This window comes from Acanthaster planci, linkage group LG03 (genome assembly GCF_054643075.1).
Source record: "Acanthaster planci isolate LZ-2023a linkage group LG03, COTS_SCS, whole genome shotgun sequence".
In the NCBI taxonomy this organism is placed as follows: domain Eukaryota; kingdom Metazoa; phylum Echinodermata; class Asteroidea; order Valvatida; family Acanthasteridae; genus Acanthaster; species Acanthaster planci.
Genome location: NC_141779.1, coordinates 14,063,017 through 14,085,201, shown reverse-complemented (window position 1 = coordinate 14,085,201; position 22,185 = coordinate 14,063,017). Strand labels below are relative to the sequence as shown.

Sequence of the window (22,185 nt, the reverse complement as noted above, 5' to 3'; positions counted from 1 at the left end):
AAGGGTGACTACAACGGCTTGCGACGTCTAAAATACATACAAGTGTATTTTAAACTTCAGTCGTGTCAGGTTGCCCTGTTCTTAATCGAACCTTAAACGACTCAATATTGTAAAATGCAAATGCACGCCATTCTTGGTAAAATAAAGAATAATCTGTTATAAATGGCTAGGAATATATTTTTCAGATTCACGTATTTTTTAGAGATGAAGTTTGACTTACAGCAATCCCATTCGTCTTCGAAGTAGTCGGCACATCCGATGAAACCATCACATATCTGCTGACTATCCAAACACTTGTCGTTGTGACCACAATGAAATTCATCTACACCACAAGTTGCTAATCCAATGAAAACAACATTAAGGCACATCAGTTTCTTATATATTGGTTTTGCTGGGCCACAATCATAATGCACTTTACGTGGAATTTCTCCGTCTTTTCACCACGTTGGGTGCCATTTGAATATTGCCCGTGCCATATATACCCCGTAACGTGGGTCTTAGGCTGCATCCGAATCTCTTGTCTTGAGCTAGGTCTAGGTCTTCACTCCATTAGAAATGCGTGGAGACGCGTAGACAATAGACCTAGCCGTAGCTCTGGAAGCCCGTTTTGGACAAGGCCTATGTTTGTGGTACACTCTGCAAGTTTCCGATGGTGACAAATTAGAGGGGGTTTCCCCAGTGCACGTTTTCACAAGCATATAAGTACATGTATATACACCACTGTAATTAGTAGTTAAATGTTAGAGTCTGTAATGAGCGAGGCACTACGACTTAAGCTTACTGTATCCGTGTTTATTTATGATTTCCCATCACAGGCAATTACTCGAAATCGTATATCCTCTCCTGGAAAAGATTGGGCCCTCCAGGGTTCACTGCTCAGCTCCTGCCAGAACATTCCTTGGTGCAGAGGAGAGCAAATAAGGGGTGAAGTGGCTTGCCTACAAGACACAGTCTATGTTGCAAACGGGACTGACAGGTCAGAACTCCTTACCCCTGTGGAGGAGTTACAAGTCTTAACCACAGGGTTACCTTTCCCTTTCAGCTTGGTGGAGTGCCGGATTAAGATTACTTACCGCATCCCACTTCGTCAGAATAATCGTCACAGTCGCGTACAGAATCACAACGTGCGTCGATGGGCAAGCACTGGACTCCAGACGAACAGGCAAATTCGGTGATGTTACAGTGCACTGCAGAGTAGCAATATTGAAAGACAAGGGATGCCAACCTTCATCTAATTCGCCAGGACAGATGTTTTGATCACCAATGATAACACCTAAAAAAATTCCACCATTTTTACGAGTCAGAAACCACTTGTCTTTTTTCAGATGGCAAAACACGATTGAGAAGACTTGTTAAAAAGACTAAAACCATGACAGCAAAAAAACCTAAAAACAAATGGAGTACATGTATTGGCATTTTGCTTGTCTAAATTTGCTTTTGTAGGCGATTCATTGTTATGTAATCGTAACGAGAAAAAGAGCAACCCTTTTTTCAAAAATGTTTTGAATGAGACAATTTTGGCTTTACAATCTGAACAGAAAAACACACAGTATTCAAGTTACATAAATTATGCACGTAGGCCTATGATTTTCTTTGAAATGGTTGTATTTTACAGAATTTGGCCATTAAGTTTACGTATCACCTACATAAATAGAAATTATACGGTTGATTGTTCCTACGTAGCTTTTGGAAGATTCTTCCGTAATTCAGGAGTAGCTCTGGAGACTTGCGACTCATTTCATTTGATATGGAAGTTATAAAACTATAGGGAAATATCAGACGAAGTGGCTTAACGAATAATTTAGTTCTGTCAAAACAGATTTCTTTTTATAGTTCGCACCACACTAACCTGTTTCATTTAACTGCGCCAGTTCAAACGAGAAGATATTCACTACGTAACTCGGGGTTATGGAAGATATCCAAGCCTCCTCCGAATGAATTGTAAAGACTCTGGGAATCGTACCCGTTGTTTTATTCAGAACTGTTGAGTTCAGATCACTTGGATCGTGGCCAGAGCCCACCAAGATGGCCGCTGACAGGGTGAGGGATACATTAATGACGCGGAAGTTGATGAAGTGACCTGGAGAAGCGTAGACTAACCAGATACAGGTTAATGGCACATATCCTAATGGCCGCCGTGGGGAGAGCAGGTAGATGCCACTTCCAGAGAGATTAACAGGTGGACCACAGACACCTGGTAAGACAATAAATCATTCGAAGCGATTAACATAAATGTCTAACTGTCAAACTAAGTGAGTATCTCCGCGTTGACTGAGAGGACTGTTGCAATTAATGTCGGAGAAATGGATTTGACCTTGCGATAACAATCAAAGTGGTTATATTCTCTACGCATTAAAAGCATGCATAGTTGCTCGCATCATTGGGGGAAAAGAAAAGTAATTAAACTACATTATTCGTTCTTAAGCTTCAATCTTACAAATCCCTTATCCCGAAAGAGCATTAGGCAATGTAAATGCAGCCAGACCGGTTGTCTGGCTTTATGCTTCGACAAAATAAATGTCATGTATAACCGCCAATCACGTCTTCCAGTTAAAAAAATGTTTAATATATATAAATACAACGGGAGCTGTAGTTGGCTCTCGCGATTCATTTTGGTCTAAAAGTGGTTTGCACCCATAGTTTCTTGTCACACCTGATTTTGGTTATTTTGTTGATTGAATGAAACACACATTGTCAAATCACCGCCAGGCGTCAGAGTAGCTTCTGAATGCAACGCATAAACTGCACCTTTAAATTGATAGCAAAGCTTACGTCATTGGGATTCGTCTACTTTACCGAGTTGCGGCTGCAACCTATAGTAACCCCCCCCCCCAAAAAAAAAACTACCCGTGATACGTATTAATCTATGTTTTACCTTTTAATATTTTGACAGACAAAGTTAATCTATGTCCATAGGAGTTTACAGGTATCGATATTTTAGAGTAGCATTGGCTTGCACTATAGGCGTTACAAAAATGCGACTCGATTACTTTTCACAGTACAAAATGTGGTCTCAAAGAAAAAAATTGAGATATTTTAGAGACTTTAAAGATTTGACTGCCCGTGATTTCGTTCCTTTCTGTCGTCCTTTATGCATTACTGGGAGGGATTAGTGTAAAATGCTTTCTATGTCGTTTTGTCTTAATAGATGAATTTAGGGCATCTTCTACACTATTCACAAGAAAGTTTTTTACACTTATACACTGTGAAAACATTATCATCTTCAAATAACAATGATTTTGAAACTTACAGACGGTAATTTCCTGTACTCTTTCCTTCTCGCTTGAAATATAAGTGGAATGATTTTTTTACTACTAACTACGCGTGTTGAAAGTCTGTATCTAAGACTAATGCAATACATACAAAGAAAGGTACGGCTTTTTATCGGAATGAAAACGTACCACAATTAAGCTCATCATATAAATTTGGGCACTGTTGGAGGAAATCACACAAACGCTCCTCGTGCACGCATTCTGACTTCCCCCCAGATGTTGAACACTGAAATTCGTATGGATGACATTCTCCTGTAAGTAAAAAAGAATAAATAGGGTTGGAACAGTATGTTCACCAGCAGCTGGAAACAATTTCCTGAGGTCAATCGGTACAGAAGTGCATAAGGGCTAAGACAACGAAAACTGGGAGAGAGAAGAGAAATTATCTCATAAGCCAGATTTTTTCTTGTCATGTTAATGGCCCTTCGAAGCCATCGTTTCCCTTTCAGTGTGCCAACATTTTTCAGTCAATGCAGGGGCCCTTTTCTGTGTGGGTGTGTGTAGGGGGAGGCAGCCATTCATATAGGATAAATATAGATATCTCCTTTCCCTTCCCTTGTTTTACCCTTATGCTTTAATTAGTTGCGGCAAAAGCACGATATTTGACACAAAAGCTTAGATTAAACTGAGTACCACCCTGGCGTGCTATACACGACGGCCTCTGTCGTGCTACACGCCGTGGCGTCACGCGGTGTACCATCGTCGTATCCAATCCGTGCCTGTGGTCTAATTAAATAAATTTTGCACTTCGGCTTGAAGTTTTTGGTACGCGCATGTGTAGCCTGGAAATTTGCCTCGCTGACTTAATACATAAGACTTGGGGAAAACGACAAGATCTGAAAACACCTGGTCCAGGAAGACTGGGTCGCGATTTATTTGAAGGTCAGGACACAAAAAAGAAAGAATTTGACAGTTGGCCAATGAACTTTAACTGGGACCCATCCTGTAACCGATGCCAGCCGTACAAAGAAAAAAAAACAGTTCTCTCATGTGGTCCTCTAAGGAAGATAATAAATGAAACTGTACGTGACTAAAGTAAAAAAAAGGGGGGGAATGGAAATGTGATAACAACCCAGCACAGTGCCACAACTGGATTACTCGAGTGATCCATCAGGCACAAACCCCAGCTGCCACTAGTGACGAGAGCAGAAAAATGCAAATGTGGGAAGGCTGAAGAGAGCTGTGAGTGGTAATACTCACTCTTCGGTAGCATGCACTAGTCTGAACAGTTAACTGCAGGAGGCTCGATAAGCAGTGCTAAACTATAAGGTGATGCGGGGTACCAGACAAGTTGCTGACTGAACTAAGGAAGCTTGTAAACGCGAAAGTGTCATGTAAAAAAAAATAAATCTCCCTTCCACACATGCATAGCAACATACTTGAGGATGTCAATTTAACACAAAAAAACATGACGAAAGCTGCACTGATGTTAACCTAATCGAAAGGGCGTCATATGATTTTGCGGTTGCTGGAAAAATGAAAGTGAAAAACAGGGCGGAAAAATGAAGCGATGCCCATTCATAAGTTTGAAGATTGGAATGTTGAGTCGTAACAACGAAATGGCGATATTGCCACATTGGATATAGTGAAATTATACAATCGTACGGTGAATCTACAAAAGTAAATGGTGCACAGCCGAATAAGATAACCGTAAAGTAAAGGATAGTAAAGTTGCTGACTGAAGAGGTCACATTGCAAGTCTGGATTGAATAATGGTGAAAATGCCGAATGTTATGGCAATCGTCCTGATCGAAATGGTGAAACTGCCGAAATAATGGTGAAAGTGCAAAATGAAACAGTGAAAATGACGAGTTCAGCTCTGAAATTGGCGAACTGAATGTTGAAATTGCCGTCGAATGGTGAAATCGACGAATGGAACAGTGAAACTAACTGTAATTTAAAAGCGAAATGTTAAAACCGACGATGGACATGTATTGGTAACAAAGATAGCAACGGCGTTCCATAACATCATGAAGGCATCAGTCTCTGTCTCTTCACCATGTCATCGTAAATTAACTACAATACTACAATATACTATAATTTTATAATTAAATTCGATGTGTCGCGTTTGACACCAGTGCTGACTCTTTCGCGCGTTTCCCAGGCTGAAATGAATTACAATCGACACAGCAGAAGGCTAAGCACTATTTTGACGCTGGCTTTAGAGACAGCCATATCCACTGTCTGACAAGGGAGACGGGGGGTACCAACCACTTACAAATTTCCATTATCGCAGCTTTGAAGCGGGTTGATCAAATTAGTGTGCAATGTGTCCCCAAGGAACGCTGCAAGGAACATTTTGCACACTCATTTCTGATGGTCCAGCATGATATGCCCTAGTAATTAAACTCAAGCATTTTCAGAAAAAAGCACCATCTCAGCACGTTCCAGTGCGTAGCGCCAGTGCTACTTTCAGATCATTTGAAATCAAATAACAAATGTGAAACGTAAGACTAGAAAGAGGCACAAGCCAAATTTTGGTTGCATTTGTTTATTGAGACTTACACTGTAATTTTTACGGTAAATTTTCATAATGTTTTACTGGCAGCGTTGGCGCCAGTAATATACTGTAAATGAATTACAGTACCTTTTTCGTGGTAATTCATTATTTGAAAAGGTGGTATCTTTGCAACTTGATGATCATCTTTATGATAACAATTTGCATGACATATTTTAGTCAGTCTACAGACCACTGCATTCAACAAAATCTGCACTGATTAAGGTTCAGTCTGACATTGCACAGGCACTTGATAATGGGGAGGTTGGGCTGCTTATGTTAGACATGTCAGCTGCCTTCGACACAATTCATCATGCAATTATTCTTCGTCGCCTGTTTTGACTTGGTTTAAGTCGTATTTGTCTAATAGATGTCAGAGCGTTATGGTTAAAGATATTTGCTCCGATGAGAAAGTAGTTGAGCATGGGCTCCGTTTTGGAACCGAAATTGTACAGTATTTATACAAGGCCCGTTGGCCATATTTTGAGTAGGCATGGTCTTTCTTACCACCTTAACGCAGATGATTTTCAGAAATACGTTAAAGTCAAACCATCCCCTGTAAATTTAGCTGTTGCTATCAGTAATATTCAGGAATGTTTGCTGAAGCTGAAAACTTGGCTATGTATTAACGGTCTTAAAAAATGAAGATAAGACTAAGTTCATCGCTTTTTGTCCAAAGAAACTAAATGGTCTCTGTCAGGAGCCTTGGCGTCCTATTTGATAAGAATTAGGATATGCAAAAGCATGTTTGTAATATATCCCGGATATATCATTACCAACTACTTAATATCAGTAAAAGTGACGACGCATGTAGGGCCTTTGTTCAAGCCACTGTTGTGTCTAAGCTTGATTATGCTAATGCCCTTTTATATGGCATAAGGGGCGTTCTTATGAATCAGCTTCGAGTTCAAAATACAGCTGCTAAAATAATTACTAAGACAAATAGACGTGATCATACTACACCCATTTTAGCTCAACTTCATTGGTTACCTGTTTGCCAAAGGGTGGAATATAAAATAGTATTGATTGTTTATAAAGCACTTCATGGGCAAACACCAAGTTATATTAGTTCTATGATCCAGCAGTACCGACCACCTATGGCTTTGTGTTCTGCAGATCAGTTCCTCCTGTCCGTTCCAAGAACTAAGACAAAAGTTTTGGAAATAGGTCTTTTCAATAGGGGGCTCCTGTTCTGTTAGGTTGTCCGAATCAGTAGGTTCGTTCAAAACACATCTTTTTATGAAATATTTTAATTATTTTTTCGTATTCTTACGGTTAACATATCTGCAGAAACGTGGTGTTATCCGACGACCATGCTAACACCCTTGCGATTGTAAGGTGTTGCTCCGGCGCCGCTGAATGTCGCTTTTAGCACCTGTGGGTGAGGGGAGCGACGTCAGCGGTGTTGGGGCGACACATTTTGGGTGTGGTCTTCTGGTGGCATCGGGAAGTGTTGTTTTTGGCACCACAGTTTTGCATGTATCTTTGTATTTTTATGTATTATTTCAATCGTAATTGTATTCTTAACATAATAAATAGGTGTTATTTTTATTGTTTTTTTATATTGTAAAGCGCCTTAGAGCCTTTTTGGCCGCTATACAAGTGTGGTATAATAATAATATCAATAATTTGACAGTAACCGTAAAAGTGACAGTTATTGATCCCGGTTGAATTTACCTTCAGCCACAGTAAATAACAGTTTTCATTGATGACAGATTCATTCTCAATGTGTATGTGCGAAGTATACACACTTATAAGGTTTCGGTTCCCTTATCCCGAAATCTCGATAATGGCCGTACTTCATTTACACTCTTAGTATACCTCACCTGGTATGTACACGCAATGATTGGTTTCTCTTATAATCATGGTTAGTACGCAAAAAAGTCAGATTTTTCATTTTTCATGTTGATTTTTATCTTGGATGGCGTTTATATGCAAAATTAGACAAAGCACACACAACTGTCAAAATAACATCAAAGGATCGTTGAATAAAGAATGGAGAATGGCAAAGTTTACTTGACAATTGTAACAACGCCCCATTCGTGTCGACATGCAAATTTAGGTAAAAGTTTATTGTAAACACTACTTTTAAATATTCAGTATTGCACTGCATTTATTGTTAAGCTCTTTTACAGTGGATTACTGTTGTAAAATCGAATCAAACCAAATTTAACCAAAGAAACGGACGAAAAGATATAAAACGAACTCGTTTGCCTCCCGATTGTCCACGGTTATACTCAACCCGAGCAAACCAGAAACGGAAAGAAATGTCCCTCTTTTTGTATTAAGATATTCCCATTTGCCTCTTATGAAAGTAGAGATATCCTGATTTAAAAAGAAAAACCTCTTTTTCATGTAGTGATCTCTACACTAATAAAAAATAATAGAGATACGTGTACTGATATCTCAGTCTCAGGATTAAATTCACAATTCAAACGATGTTAATGGAGAACACCAAAGCATTGTGTGGAAGAATCAAGAGTCGCCCTATTTGTGATGTCAGAGGCACTGGCGCAAGAAAGATCAGTGGATCCGAAATATGAAACCTTGACTATACGACACACTGCCTACAACCATGGAGGAAGGACACAGAAGGAATCTGAACTGCCCACAACGTCTGGCCAATTAGTGCTTTATGGCATGCCCGATGTGTCCACGAGAGTGTAGCGATCGCTTGATGTTTCACAACTGTGAGACCCCTTAGTAACCATATGATCACCGCGTCAATTTTTCGCTGGTAAACTCTGTATACTGAAGAATAGGAAACCGATGGGTGTTTGGTATGATTTCTCAACATCATCAAATTTAATACTTGCGCAGTTGCTTGTGTTAGGTCGTGTGCCCTAAATGTTCATGTGCAGTTATTGTTCAACGTTCTCTTCTGCAGTTATTTTCGGAATAAATAGTCAAGTTGTTAATAAGATTTTGTGATTTGAATCATTTTTATAACGTCATTTATACAAAAATGTAGTTAAAGAGATCTCGCGTTTAGTTCTTTCTTTCTCTGAGCTTTCCAGTCGTGGCCCACATGTTGTTGGCCAGTCTTGACCAAATTCGTACCAAGTCTTCGAAACTTGTGCTTTGGAGGGAAAAATATGAAGAGTAAAACCATTGCACGGATAATGGAACAGTCACTTTGTATAAAATAAAAAAGCTTATTCACGGTGGCAAAAGAAGGCATAACATTAGGGATTTTTCGTTCTCCATTTCCTGGTCATATCGATAAGTTGTGGTTAATTGCAAGCAAAACACCAAAAATTTTGCCAGGATGTTACTGGCTCAAGTTGTCGGCAGGCAGTAAAAATCGGGCGATTTTTGGAATGTTCTGTAGTATTGTCTGACTGGGCAGCGCCAGAGTTGTACCCCCTTCGGTGTCCTTTCTCCACGCTCAGGCCAAAGTTCATCAACACGCTATTTCACTTCATGCCGTTATTTACCACATCCAAATTCGTCTTCTTTGTTGTCACAATCTGGAAATCCATCGCATCTCATGCTGACAGGGATGCAGACATTGTCGCGTGCGCAACTGAATTCGGTCTCATTACGACAAGATGCTGGAAAAAAGAAACGAGGTTAATGAACGTTACAATACACTTCAATGTGAATGCTTTGAACAGATATTAGAATTATGAAACATAATACTTGAATAGGCTATCGTGTTTACAACCAACCATTAAAAGACCAACCTTAACTCACCCACTGACCAAACAAGATTGCCATTTACCATTGCCATTTAGATTCGAAATAAATTTGACTCACATTCACAGCGTGCACCGCATGGGAGTTTTACCTGGATATTCTGACTCGACCCGCAGCAGAAGTCTGGCAGGATAGAGAAAGTAAAACTTCCAAAACGTGATTTGGACATCTGAGTTACGAATTACCCTGCCTGGTTCCTTTACATTGAATAACTGCGCAACTCTCTCCGACCCTGCTTCGAAATATAAGTAAAAATCGTCCAGGTAAGGATCCAAGAAGCGAATCCGGATGACCTGGCCATTTCCGGCTCGCACTGTCCAAGAGCACTCGGCTGTAGTGGACAAGAGGCTGGTTGGATCTCCCCTCAGCTGCCCGCCAGGAAAACTGATATCATGGTGTGAGTTCATAGGAAGGAGGATAGGATCATCATCGTCACAGTAATCTGCCGAGCATATGAGAATCGTCATATCAACATTCCTCCATGGCAAGGAAGGAGTTTCGCCATCATTTCATCTATGGTTTACGTTAGATTTTAAACTAGAGGTACATGTACTTCTCTACTCGGACTAAAAACAGGAACCAACATCAGAATTTAGCTTTCCGTATGGAGAAGTTCAATAAGATTTGAGGGTTTGCACAGTTGGTATACGCAGGGCAAGTGCTGGCAGTAACACCACGTAGCAAGGTATTTTTATTTCCCGTCCGAGCCACACATTGTAGCATGATGTTATCGCAAACTCCTTGCCTGAAACAACATCAGGCTGCAAACTATTAGACAAAAAGGAAGCTAATTGTGTTCCCTCAAATTCTAAATCAGAAAGGTGCGTAGAAGCATCTTCAGTATAGTTGCCACTCGCCATTTTGCGTATAGTCTTCTTTTTAAAAAGAAGGCTTGGGTTCCAGACCAGTAACCAGGACTTTTCGTGGGGGTGGGAGTGTGAATCCTCAACAAAGCAGACCAAGCATAGATCTTTTGCTTTTTTGTTTTGAAAAACAGCAGGATTAGTTAAGTCGTACCAATTGTTTTATGGGGGAGGGGTTACAAGTATATAAACGCCCGAAAAGGGGATAACCGAGGCGCAAAATACGGACGAGTGCGGACTTTTTTGCTCAAAATCTTTTGCCTCAAAAACGGACCTTTTAGTCGCGTGGGGAGGTGCGGACGCATGCGCCCCCTACTTACGGGCCTGGGTTCCAAGCACACTCATTCGTCATGCAAAAATTGCGGAAATGAAAAGCAAAATGAAATATACGAATTGTAAAAAACCTCATCCGGGACACTTACCACAGTTTTCTTCATCTGACAGTCCCGAAACGCTGCTACAGTCCAAGCGACCATCGCAAACAATCGTATCATCGTAACAAGCGCTCAGGTATCCGTTTCCGTTACAGAGGAATTCGTTGGACAAGCATCCTCCTTGAATCATGCAACGAAGGGAAAGAATTACTTGAACTTTTAAACAACATTTTTTTGCTTTATAAATTTTTTCTCTGTGTTCATACATAATCCAGCAGCCAGACTTAATAACCATCGGGTGTATAGCAAGGTACAGACTGTCAAATGCTTTTTACCTGGGTTTGGTGACAATCCATTCCAATCATTTTTCTGCAGAGCGAACTTGAAGGTCGCATCGGCGCTTTCATTGTAAAGAGCGACAGCTAAGATAATGGAACTTGGTACTGGAATGATCGCGGATATCGTTCTAGGAATCACGTCCCCCGTCTGAAATGTTTCAGTTATGCCCTCATGTAGAAATCGCAGGCCAAATTGTGTAAAAAACCGGCCGACAGAGGATTGTAAAGTGATCTTGACGGTCTCGAAAACCAGCGCAGGAACCGTCCAGCAGGTTGTTTCATTACTGACTTCTCCGCTCCATGCCGAGTACGGTTTGACTTCCTCGGAAATGTTGACGACTTGATTTGAGGCAACATAAACGTAAGTACATTCTTCTCCATCTGTTATAAAAATACATATGTATACGCTTCATGCATGCACATTCATCAGTAATGTTTCCTTCCGATCTTTCGGATCAACTTGGGGACAACTGCAGCTCCATCTCCACCGACGAGTGAGAACGGTGTTCTTTTTATTACTTCGGTAATTATTTCACCATCTCTTCTTCTTCCTCTTCCAGTTATCATCAATATTAAAGTATTTGAAGACTTTAAATGTCTATACCAACAAAATCATCGTCATAAATCAGTTTAAAAAATGAGACACCTTTTAACAACTTTTTGACATGCCTTTTACTAAACTCAAAAGATCTGCTTAAAAATCATCAAGGGTGTCTTTGGATCAATATCTACGCAGATATTTGAAATGCTTGGGGATTTTCGTTTGTGTTTCAGAGTATAACTTGGAGGAGAGGCAAAATTCTCCAGAGACAGTGAAGTGACTTAACTATTTGCACTTACAGTAACGGCAGTATCCATCTGTAATGCAGACGCAAGGTATGTCGTCTGCGACGCAGAAGGATCCATTGTTGTGATAACAGAGGTGATCACCAACTCCACATTCCGCTAAAATGAACAAGCAATAAAAGTCACACAACCAATGTAAACTCAAAGGGTGCAATGAGAATTCCTTTCCAAGTCTAGTTAATGGCGTTTGGAATTTGCGTGGAGCAAATGACAGGCTAAACCAATGACATGAGTTGGTAAAGGACTACTGTGAGTCTGTGACCGCATCGTTGATTAACCAGGTACGAACAAGCATTATTTATTACTGGCACTCTACTACAGCCAAACGTTTATACCCAGTCACTTACAAATAATAACACATCTGCCTTTCAAAACGATAACAAATTCTCTTGATTTAAAACATAGAATAATTTACCGCTGTCGTAAAAAAAACCAAGTCCCGACACTACTTTTCAGCTTAAACTTAAGTTATACCTTCCAGTTCGTGTATTATCAAATCTAGTATAGCTCACATCCTTACCACCTTAACGTCACACATTACATTCTATTCCTATTTTTTTTAAACAATTTTTACATATATAGAGTACATCTTTTGTATCCTGGTTGTTTGTATGGGGTTTTGTTTCTGTAAATGATTGTGTTGTTACGCATGACATGCCTTACATCACCCTTTGCTTGTTAGGTTTTGTTACACCTATTTCTAACTCCATTTTTAAAATATCTATTCTGTTATTTTTGTAGAGAACAGTGTAGAGGAAACAAATGTTACTACTTCCACATTAGGGATATCGCTAGGACTTTTTTCACTGGAGGGGCAACATTGTCAACGGACGCATTGGGTCAAAGCGGTCATCAGCAATAAAAGAATTCACTATAAACGGTGAAAAGGGGGGGGGGGAACTTCCGAGGTGTATTCATCAAACCTATGATTTCCAACCCCCTTTTATGTTTCTCTCGCTTATTCTTTTATCCCCTTATATTTCGCTTTTCACTGATGTGTGTGTGGGGGGGGGTGCACCATTGTCCCTGCTTCGCAATACCATCGGCATCAGCATTGGCATCGTGATACTTACGTTTATCAGGGAAAGCCTGGAAGGAGTACTGATATGGGCTCTCCATGGAACCACTTGTGTAAACTGTCAGCAAATGCTGTGGTGAGAATATCACCATGTTTTCCACACAGGCGAGGGAGAACAATGCAGACCCGTTGAAAGAAAGAATAAATGCGAGGCCGTTACATTTGCTCGAAGAAAGGTTCGCTTTGATGGTCATTTCTTCAGGGGCCGTGACGTTAATGCAGGCGGTACCAGGAAGGAGGACATCAGGCATCGCTATTACTGGGCCAGAGGAGTTGAGCTGTAACTCACGACACGGAACTGTAAAGAAAAAATAACGACAATAATGCTAGGGTAGCAATAGGGTTCTGAAGGGTATACAGCGATAGGCTGTAAGATGCCTAACTGTTAGAATCCAATCATTGAAGAAAATGAGAAATCTAGTTATAAAATCTGACAGCTCAGAGTAGCTCAGCGATGCCATTTTCTTTTCCCAAAATAATACACCATTCACTTAAAACCTAGGACTACTTTTGAAGAAAATGCACTGGAGCTTATTATTCACAATAGAAAAAATTATTCTGATTCTTCAAACTCTTTATCTGAAATAACTCTCGACTGTTTGTGTGAGCTAATGTGAGATGATGTGAGTTGTTAATAGTCACCAGCTCACAAGAGGCACGGATCACCGCAATAAAAACCATAAAACTCCGAGTGATAATTCGAAAACCTTAAAATCTCCTAAGAGGTTTTCTTTGACGGTGAGGGCCAAGAGCTACTCTCTGACCAGCAGCTACTGCTCAACGATAGCTATTGTGTCACCAACAGTTACTCTTTGTCCTTCAAATAAGATGAAAAATATAAAAGGTAAGGCCCCAGTGCGGTAATGTGTCTTTCACGCAAAATAGAATTGTCAACAAAGATGTCTAAAATGTGGCGCAATCTGAAGAACGTTGAACGCCCAGCCGCCCGTTTGGCATGAAACAGCCAGATGAAGCAAAAATCACATAGCCCCATTTGTGGACTCAAACATGCCCTTGGACAAAGAGACATCGTCAACAGAGTAGGCCTAATCATGAGTGTCACCCACTGATATGGGCTAAGGATGATTGATATCTAATAAATATTTAGAAAGCATCCTGATGATCAGAATTAATTAAATGTATAACTTCTCTTGGTTTAGGCCCGGAAATTCATTTACAACTGATGGGTTTGTTCTAATGACAAAAAGGCCCAGACAGTCTTATACGCTCTGTATGTACATCATTCATCCGTTAAGTGAGCATTTTATATTTTCTTCTTTTTTTTAGCCTATTCTGTAAACCATTTACACATTTACGATGCCAATGATGTTAATAAGCCAGTTTCTTAGCAGTCGCGGCCTACGCAGCAACCCTGTCAGACCACATACTATATTATGTAGGGACTGCCTTTATAATGTTTTATGTAGTAGAGTGTAGAGATGTCAAATAAAATGAATTAACCACTAGGGTTTTGGTGTTCAACGTGAAGACCATGATGTCCGACAGTAAAAATCATCATTTGAGGAAATTGAGAAATTTTACAAAAGGAAAAACATGGGAAATTTCAGTTGTTTTTCATCATCCCTAGTCATTGATAATTGACTTTGGGTATTACGGAATAAGAATTTGATAGCGATTGTGCTTTGTGCAGCGACAACTTTTAATACACAAAAATTGAGACTTGCGGAATTCAAATTGTGGAAAGAGGGAACGTGTCTCTGGCATGTAATATAAACAATTAAAATGCAGGACGCAAAATCTGAACGAATAAAGTTCGGACTGTAAGACACCTATTTACAATTGGCAAAGATGAAACGACGACGATAGTCTGGCACGTAACTACGTGAGCGATTCTCGTTTAAAGCAATTAATTATAGTTTCTCAATTCTTTACAAACTCTTTCATTCCATGCGGAAACAAAGGGATCACTCTCTCTTCTTTGTTAGCACTAGAGGATGAATTGAGGATGCTTCTGACCAATTAGTGACTAAATACGGTTGCCATATTTTAGTTTCGTGGAATTTCTGTTGACTACATGTATATTTTCAGTATCGCCAGTTTATACAATATAAAGAAGCAGTCTTTTTACAATATGACTGTGGCTTTTTTTTTATTCCGCAGGGAGATTTGATGTAAGCTGCATGTACAAAAATACCTGACATATGGCATGACAAAGACCGGGACTTCCAAATTTAAAAATGAACAAAACCAAATTTCTAACTTACAACTTTTAAAAATACAACACAGTGTATGATATAGTTTAGTGTATGATATAGTTTCCGTTTTCGTGTAGTACTGCACGTGCTATAGAAAGATGACTCTTCAGTCGATAAAACATAAACATGGGTAGAGTTGAATACTCAGGAATATGTTTTTAAAAGGGTTTTTGCATGATGCACCTGTGGGATACACATAATTATGGCCGACCTTTTAGGATACGCTGTCAAAATGATACTTCTTTGATCAGATTTTTTGACTAAATAGGATGATGAAACATTTTGTTTGAAGTGACTGACGTAAAAGACTTAACAGAATGTGTTCTTGTACGCATTTACAGTCAATGAATTTAAATGGATGCCTGATTTCTTAAAATGAATGGTATGAACATGTTTTCGATGCTGCGTGAAAATATATTTTATGTCAGTTCAACCCATTTGGCCGTACAAAAGTTGAATTTTTCACTTCACAACAAGGACATTATATGGAATAAATCCACTGAAACCTACAGGTGATGATTCGAGTTTCAATCCGATGTGCAGTAAATTTGAAACTATAAAAAGCAAAATGCTTTTTGGAGGAAATCTGGTATTTTTTGGCTTCGCATCACTTCCGCCGTCGACGGCGCATTGTTGCGTCGTTGCGTGCATTTGTGGCGTCGTGCCGTCGCATATTTTGTACACAAAGTATAGGCCCGTCGCATCGACCCGTCGTGCAGTCGCGTTGTCGCATTGGCATCGCAAAAGGGGATTCATTAACGTATAATCTGAAGATGTAGACCTTTTCATCTTATGGCATAAACTTGAACTCGGAAAGAAAAGCTTATTAAAACTTGTCCGAACGGGAATAATTATAGGGGATGGTTGTGCTAAACACCGCAGTCACAACAGCAACAGCGCCCTCCTGGTGGAGCACACGAAACAAATTCCATTTTAATGAAAATGCGACGATGCAACAATGCAACAATGCGACAGTGCGACAAAGCGACGGCACGACGCGACAATGCGCCGTAGACGGCGGAAGTGTGGGGAGATCCAGGCCTAAATGCCCCACACGTTCCGCGTAAAATGGCAGGAATGGAGTTCCATAGAAAGGACCTGGTTGTAAAAAAATCCACCTTGCTGCTTGGGGTTATTTTGGGGGCGTGGCTAGAAATGCACTTCCACAGCAGCATAATGAAATACAGTTTGAGAGGGGACCTGAGGGATGTATTGACTGCAGTCGTACTTGTTCAGTTATGACCGGGAACTCCGGGAAATGATGTGGTAATGATTTTCTCCGTGTAGAGAAAAGGTCCCTCTTTTTGGCGTTGTGGCTCCGAGGGTAGAAATGTAAAGAATGTAGAGCCCTAGTGAAGAAATTAACGTTCTTTTCTTATAGAAATACAGTAAATTCCAGCATGTGATTATCTGAACTATGACTACCGCTCGGGGCTTGGGTTACAGACACCACATTCTCTTAATCCTACATTAAGGAAAACCCATCAGTCAATATGGCTCGTACATTACGTTCGCAGTGGAAACGGAAGTTGTTCTACCACTTTTTGGTTGAGTTTATCGATTTCTCGTCTACGTACAGTATAACATCACATTTCAATGCAACCCCGCGTGCTTCTAGACGTTCGTCCATTACAGCGGTCGATTTATAGCAAATAGCGTGACACTGTATACAGTTTGTATTCATTTTCGAGACAGTGAACATCTTTTGATATTTCCAAAAAATGTTCTAGTTCCTGTCCAATCTGTCACTGTAAGTCTCTTCCTGTTGTGGAGCAGAATTTCCGAACTACTGGTGCAAAAAGTTCCATTTTCTTTGTGTCTATGCTGGCCTATTAAAAAAAGTCAAATTACTGATACCGATAGACTTGTTGTCATTTGCGGATCATATTACGGTAAAAATGACGGCGTGAAATTGGCACAGTTAAAACAAAGAAAGAAGCATGTCGGGGTGCACCGCCGGAGGCCTTGCACCAGAGCCCTCCACCACCAGTTAAGGGTGCACGCCCTTGAATAAGCCACAAATATATCCACCAAGCTCAGTAAAAACAGTTATACACTTAAGATATTCTATATTAGAAAGTCCTGAGAAACATAGAATTGAGGAATTGGAGAATATGGCACTGAACCTCTCGCAGAGCTAGACTTATAGGGCTTTCAATTCTGAGCAATTTAGATGCAATCGGGCCCGATAGTGGCACTACTTTGCTGTTTTGCAGAAGAATGCTTTTTCAAAATGGCTTCTTTCCCAGCCAGGGAAATATCCTTTGTTTTGGGGGTGGTCTGCTTTGGGTGAGAGTTTCTCAAAACGTCATTGGTCAAACAACCAAATCTTGAAGGGAAAATGAAAGACAACATGTTGAACATCATTTTTTTCTGTGAGGCCAGGACACTTGTGAGCGTTATGAATACTTTAAAACGAATTTTAAAGTATTAGGATTTATCACTGGTGTCTATGGGAATTTGTTTACTGGAGTGCACCCTTCGAGCTATTAAGTGGCAACAATATATCACCGTCTATTATCACATGGTAGTCGATACAAAAGGCATGCGTGGAAGATGTCTAATAAGAGCAATAGTATGTATCACATGTATAAGGATAAAATATCCGAAATATATCAAACTTTTTTTTTTGTTATAATTTTGAATGTACCGTCACAAAAACCAAGACGTTGCCCTTTCTGTGGGATTTGTTCACAAGTACACAGTACCCTAAACTGGATATTAAAAATTTTAAAAACTCAGAAGGGACTCACACTGCAGCAGGAAATCTAGTCCTTGAGAATGGACAGGTTTGAGGTGGTGGAGAGCCACGCTGATCAAGAGAGACACCTGCCATGACCACGCCCATCCCATCTTCAAAGGCGAAATGTCTTAGAATACCATCTGAACAAATAAAAGGTAAAAGTCACCCCATGTGATCTATGTAAGTGATACTGAGTAAAAAAGTTTGAGTAACGATTAGTTCATCGTTATGTATCATGGAAGGGAACCGAATCTGAACAATTCCTTCTTTTTCAAAATTACTCTCGAGTGCAAATTTGTTTTCATGAAAGAGAGAATAATAACATGTTATATGTTTCAACACAGTATAAGTGGTGAATATGCGCTACATCATTTAGACGGAAAAGGAAAATTGTCAATAAAGCATGTCCCTTGGTAACATCTTAACTGACTCTTGGGACTAGACAGAAACATGATTTGACTATGTTCATTACACCTGAGCTACATATACCTTGCGTCGTTCGTTTGCTGCATTATTAAGGTGGAGAAAACTACACCGTTAACACCGTTTTGGACATCTGATTACGAGGTGGTAACTTAACACTGCTGTTTTACGGGGGAAGGTCTCAAGTATAGTGCTGGAAACAATGAATCAGCTGTTGTTCACTTCATTAACTGTCCACTCATGGACATCATTTTTTGTGATATCGGCACTTATAATCACGTATACTGCAGGCACAGATTTTTCTGTGAGCCTGCCCCAAAGAGTATTATTTAGGACAGAGACGGACTATTAACTGAAAGTAACAAATGAGTTTCAGATTAATGATCAGTCAGTGAGTTTGATATCGATTTGTTTAGGCTGTGAGGAATTTGAGAGTTTTCTTACCCAATAGCGGAGCAGATTTTCGTCAGTGCTCAGATATCACCTGATGATTCCAATCTGACGCTGAGCCCGCACAATGCTGACGAAGAAAATGTCACGCAGTACACGCAGTACCAATCAAAGCACTTGAATAGTTCGGCCGTGGACTAGGCTGACCGCTGTCAGGTGTTTTCACTTCCAAACACTTTGGGCGTTTTCTGCGCAACTCACATTCCGCATGGGCTTTGTGTGCTGTGTACCTGCTAGTTCTGTCCATCAGACAGAACGTGTTTGCTTTTAAATGCAGCAAGCCTAAAGTAATTTACATTGTCAATGCATTAAAGTAATGAATTTGCTCTTTTACAAATCTTTTCCCAAGAGAGTCCAAAATGAAAAAAGAGCAATTGATAATTTAACACAGATACGCATGGTATATACATGTACTTGATAGAAACTAGAACTGCACTCAGCAAATTGCAACATTGTCAATGCTGGTGGTTTTTCCGAGTAAATTCTATAGCATGCACGAGATAAGTCGTTCAAATACAAATAACGACAATAAGAGAAAACAGATATTAAAAAAATCAAAATTCAAGAATGGAACGCTTTTCAGATCATGCATTTCCCTCGTTTGCAGGAACATGACGATGTCAGAATTAATTAAGTATAAGGGCGGATCCAGGAGCCCATCCCACCAAAAAGGATGCCAAAGAATCATTTTTTAATTAACGAGAGACCTTATGGCGTTTTTCCGATTTAGATTGCCTTCCCTTCCAAAAGTGTATAGCCCCCACCACCACCCCCCCCCAAATACACAAAAACGTAGCCTCAACCATAGGAAATGTCACTTGCGGTTAAATAAACAAAATTTAACTTTTTGGTCCCCGCCAAAGCAAGCTAAATCTACCCAATGAAAATGGCTCTGCATTCGCCCTTGCTCATGTATGATTTCTTCTGTAACAATTAAATGAGATTTTCTGTTGCAAAATGCAAGTTCTTTCCTGTAGTCTGGAGGAAAGAAATCTGAGTTTTAAACATGCAAGTAAAGACCTGTCGGCAATGTGCCACAAGAATTTTACAAAAAAACAAACATTTTGAAAATATGCATGATTGTTTTGGTGAGACCTAATTATTATTAATGACTTCATGAAACTGACATCCATTAAGGCCTACGCGAAAGTTAGGATCCATCATTTCTGTTCTTTCGTTATACTATGGAAAATTACTGCATCCATCACCCGAAACTGACGAAGCATTGAAAAGATTACCCCACATGTGTAAAGACAGAATGGCCTTGGCTAGCTGACCTGACGACGTCGTCTATTAATTATCGAGCCTGCCCGAACGAGTTTTATTTGACAAAGATATTAGGATAAGTGACATTGCTTGTCGTACGCCAAGTCGACTGTTTTATGGCGATCTTGAAGACATGCACGGATTCTACCACCGCACATTTGACTCCGAAAAGCCATCAACAGCTGAACGATGTTCCGATATAATTAACTAGACAATATACAACTCTCTTCTAGGCCTAATTTTTAGAACGTTTCAATCTTTTAGGGGGATTTAATCATGGGCTTAATTTAAACAAAAACCACTTAAACCGAGGACAACGCATTAGATGAATTTCCATGTGTATTCCACCTTTTCTGCGTGCATATTAGCCTATTCAGTGGGGATTTCTTGAAATTGCATACGACTTCCATTTTGCCTGGTTCGGCAGGTATAGACAACCTATGCTTGATCAGTAATCAAGCATGACCCCATAATCAAAGTGAAAAAGTGAAACTACTGTACACGTATTTAAAACCAGAAGTTTAATAGGTGTTTTAATATACAGAATTAGTTTTTATAGGGAATGCATTGAAAAAATGCATTAGTAAAATAGAGGAATATATAGGCCCTAGTTGGAAAAGGGACCATAATAACATGGAACCCAAGCTCCATGCATAGAATTTGATTTTTAAGATTAAAAATTAGGCCCTACGTGCGACCGACGCGACGTCTGAAAAATGTCTGTAGACTAAATAGGGAACGGGATTAAGTCTAGCATAGAATTAACTGCTGACGCGCTCTTTTTTTTTTATTACACAACTGTCAGGGGGATACACGATACTTTCCTATGGGAAAATGTTCTATAGCCAGTCTTGAGAAGAGACAAGTCTTTGCGCCTCGTGGAAGCTACACCCCTCCAGCCCCTGCCCATCCGCTGGATAGCATACGCCAATGCTACTAACACGTACCGTCTAAACGTGTCGCTTAATCAGCTGTAACTTAAAATATTATCTCTGTACGCTCTATGTGAGGCAAGGGGCAGTGAAAATTTTCAAACACTTTCTGAATTAGTCTGCTCTGGTATTCACATCCAACAGTAGTACTTTGAAACCGGCACTGGCTGGGCAAAAACGGTAATTATCAATATAGGCCGGTCAACCTCAACGCCTTTGTGCACTAGCTGCCAACTCGAGTATCGTGATATACGACTGAATTATTACACAGTCAAGTTGACTGGCTGTAACTCCCAGCAAGAAAGGAGGCTGTAAGGCTGGTGGGGCGATTCCAATTAGCATGATATAGTCACCTCTGGTCCTCTGGTTTCTGTTCAACCGTAGGGCCTATGTATCACAACTAAGAAAAGAAATGTTGGTACATAACATGAAGTAGGCCTAAATAAACATGGGCATAGGTTTACATCATGAACTACACCAACGTTCCCAATATATACTATAGATGAAGGGGGAGGGGTATACAAATACATGCTGCCAACTTGAACTCAGTGTACAAAAGTGTCAATTCTAAGCCACTATACATACATAGTTTAATGTGTGCATATAGGCCTACATGTTAGTGTACAATACCTGGATATAGATTTACAAATAAAACACACTTGCCGCCACCCTACAAAAGCTACTTAATTGACTTCTACAGTACGTGTCAACTTACCAGTCGATGCAGCGAAATCACCCTCTCCCAGGGTCTTTCTTAACGTCCATAATTCAGAGCTATATGTACAACAAGATCAAGAACCTTGATGCAAATACCTAAAAAATACCATGCTGCAAGCCCAACTTAAAGTTATGACGCGGAAAGCCGATTAACGAACATGTCCATGGGCACAGTTAACTGAATCCATACACATGTACCTTAAATTCCCTGTTATGTGGTCTATCCTGTCAAAAAGTGTTCCATATTTGCCCTTATACATTTATCAACGTCTCCCTTACCCAGATAGTATATATTTATACTACTTAATTCATCATTTGTTTATGAACTATTTTCTGCGCAGTGCATGTTAATGCGAGGCGCAGGCGCCCCTACAGGCACGCGCACACATGAACGTTCACACTCGAATGGCGCCCATGGTGATAACACCTTTAGGGCCGAATTACCCATCTTGCGCAGCTACGCGGCGCTGT

At 40.1% G+C, this 22,185-nt stretch overlaps 1 protein-coding gene across 2 annotated transcripts in view; it reads right to left on the bottom strand.

Annotated features, from left to right (window-relative positions):
- The window catches only part of LOC110991203 (uncharacterized), a 44,554-nt gene extending 22,424 nt beyond the window's left edge, over nt 1-22,130 (bottom strand). The window contains exons 1-12 of one of the 2 annotated variants that reach the window (XM_087134270.1): nt 21,713-22,130; nt 17,937-18,066; nt 12,963-13,265; nt 11,884-11,988; nt 11,041-11,424; nt 10,754-10,885; nt 9,560-9,910; nt 9,207-9,323; nt 3,402-3,524; nt 1,850-2,194; nt 1,074-1,187; nt 221-337 (exon numbers count right to left, since the gene is read on the bottom strand). In XM_087134270.1, the coding sequence (XP_086990396.1) occupies nt 221-337; nt 1,074-1,187; nt 1,850-2,194; nt 3,402-3,524; nt 9,207-9,323; nt 9,560-9,910; nt 10,754-10,885; nt 11,041-11,424; nt 11,884-11,988; nt 12,963-13,265; nt 17,937-18,036 (2,191 nt within the window). In that variant the 5' untranslated portion in view covers nt 18,037-18,066; nt 21,713-22,130. Of the gene's footprint in view, nt 1-220; nt 338-1,073; nt 1,188-1,849; nt 2,195-3,401; nt 3,525-9,206; nt 9,324-9,559; nt 9,911-10,753; nt 10,886-11,040; nt 11,425-11,883; nt 11,989-12,962; nt 13,266-17,936; nt 18,067-18,793; nt 19,544-21,712 lie in introns of those variants that run through there. The other variant, XM_087134269.1, reaches the window with a different exon arrangement.
- Nucleotides 22,131-22,185: the final 55 nt, after the last annotated feature.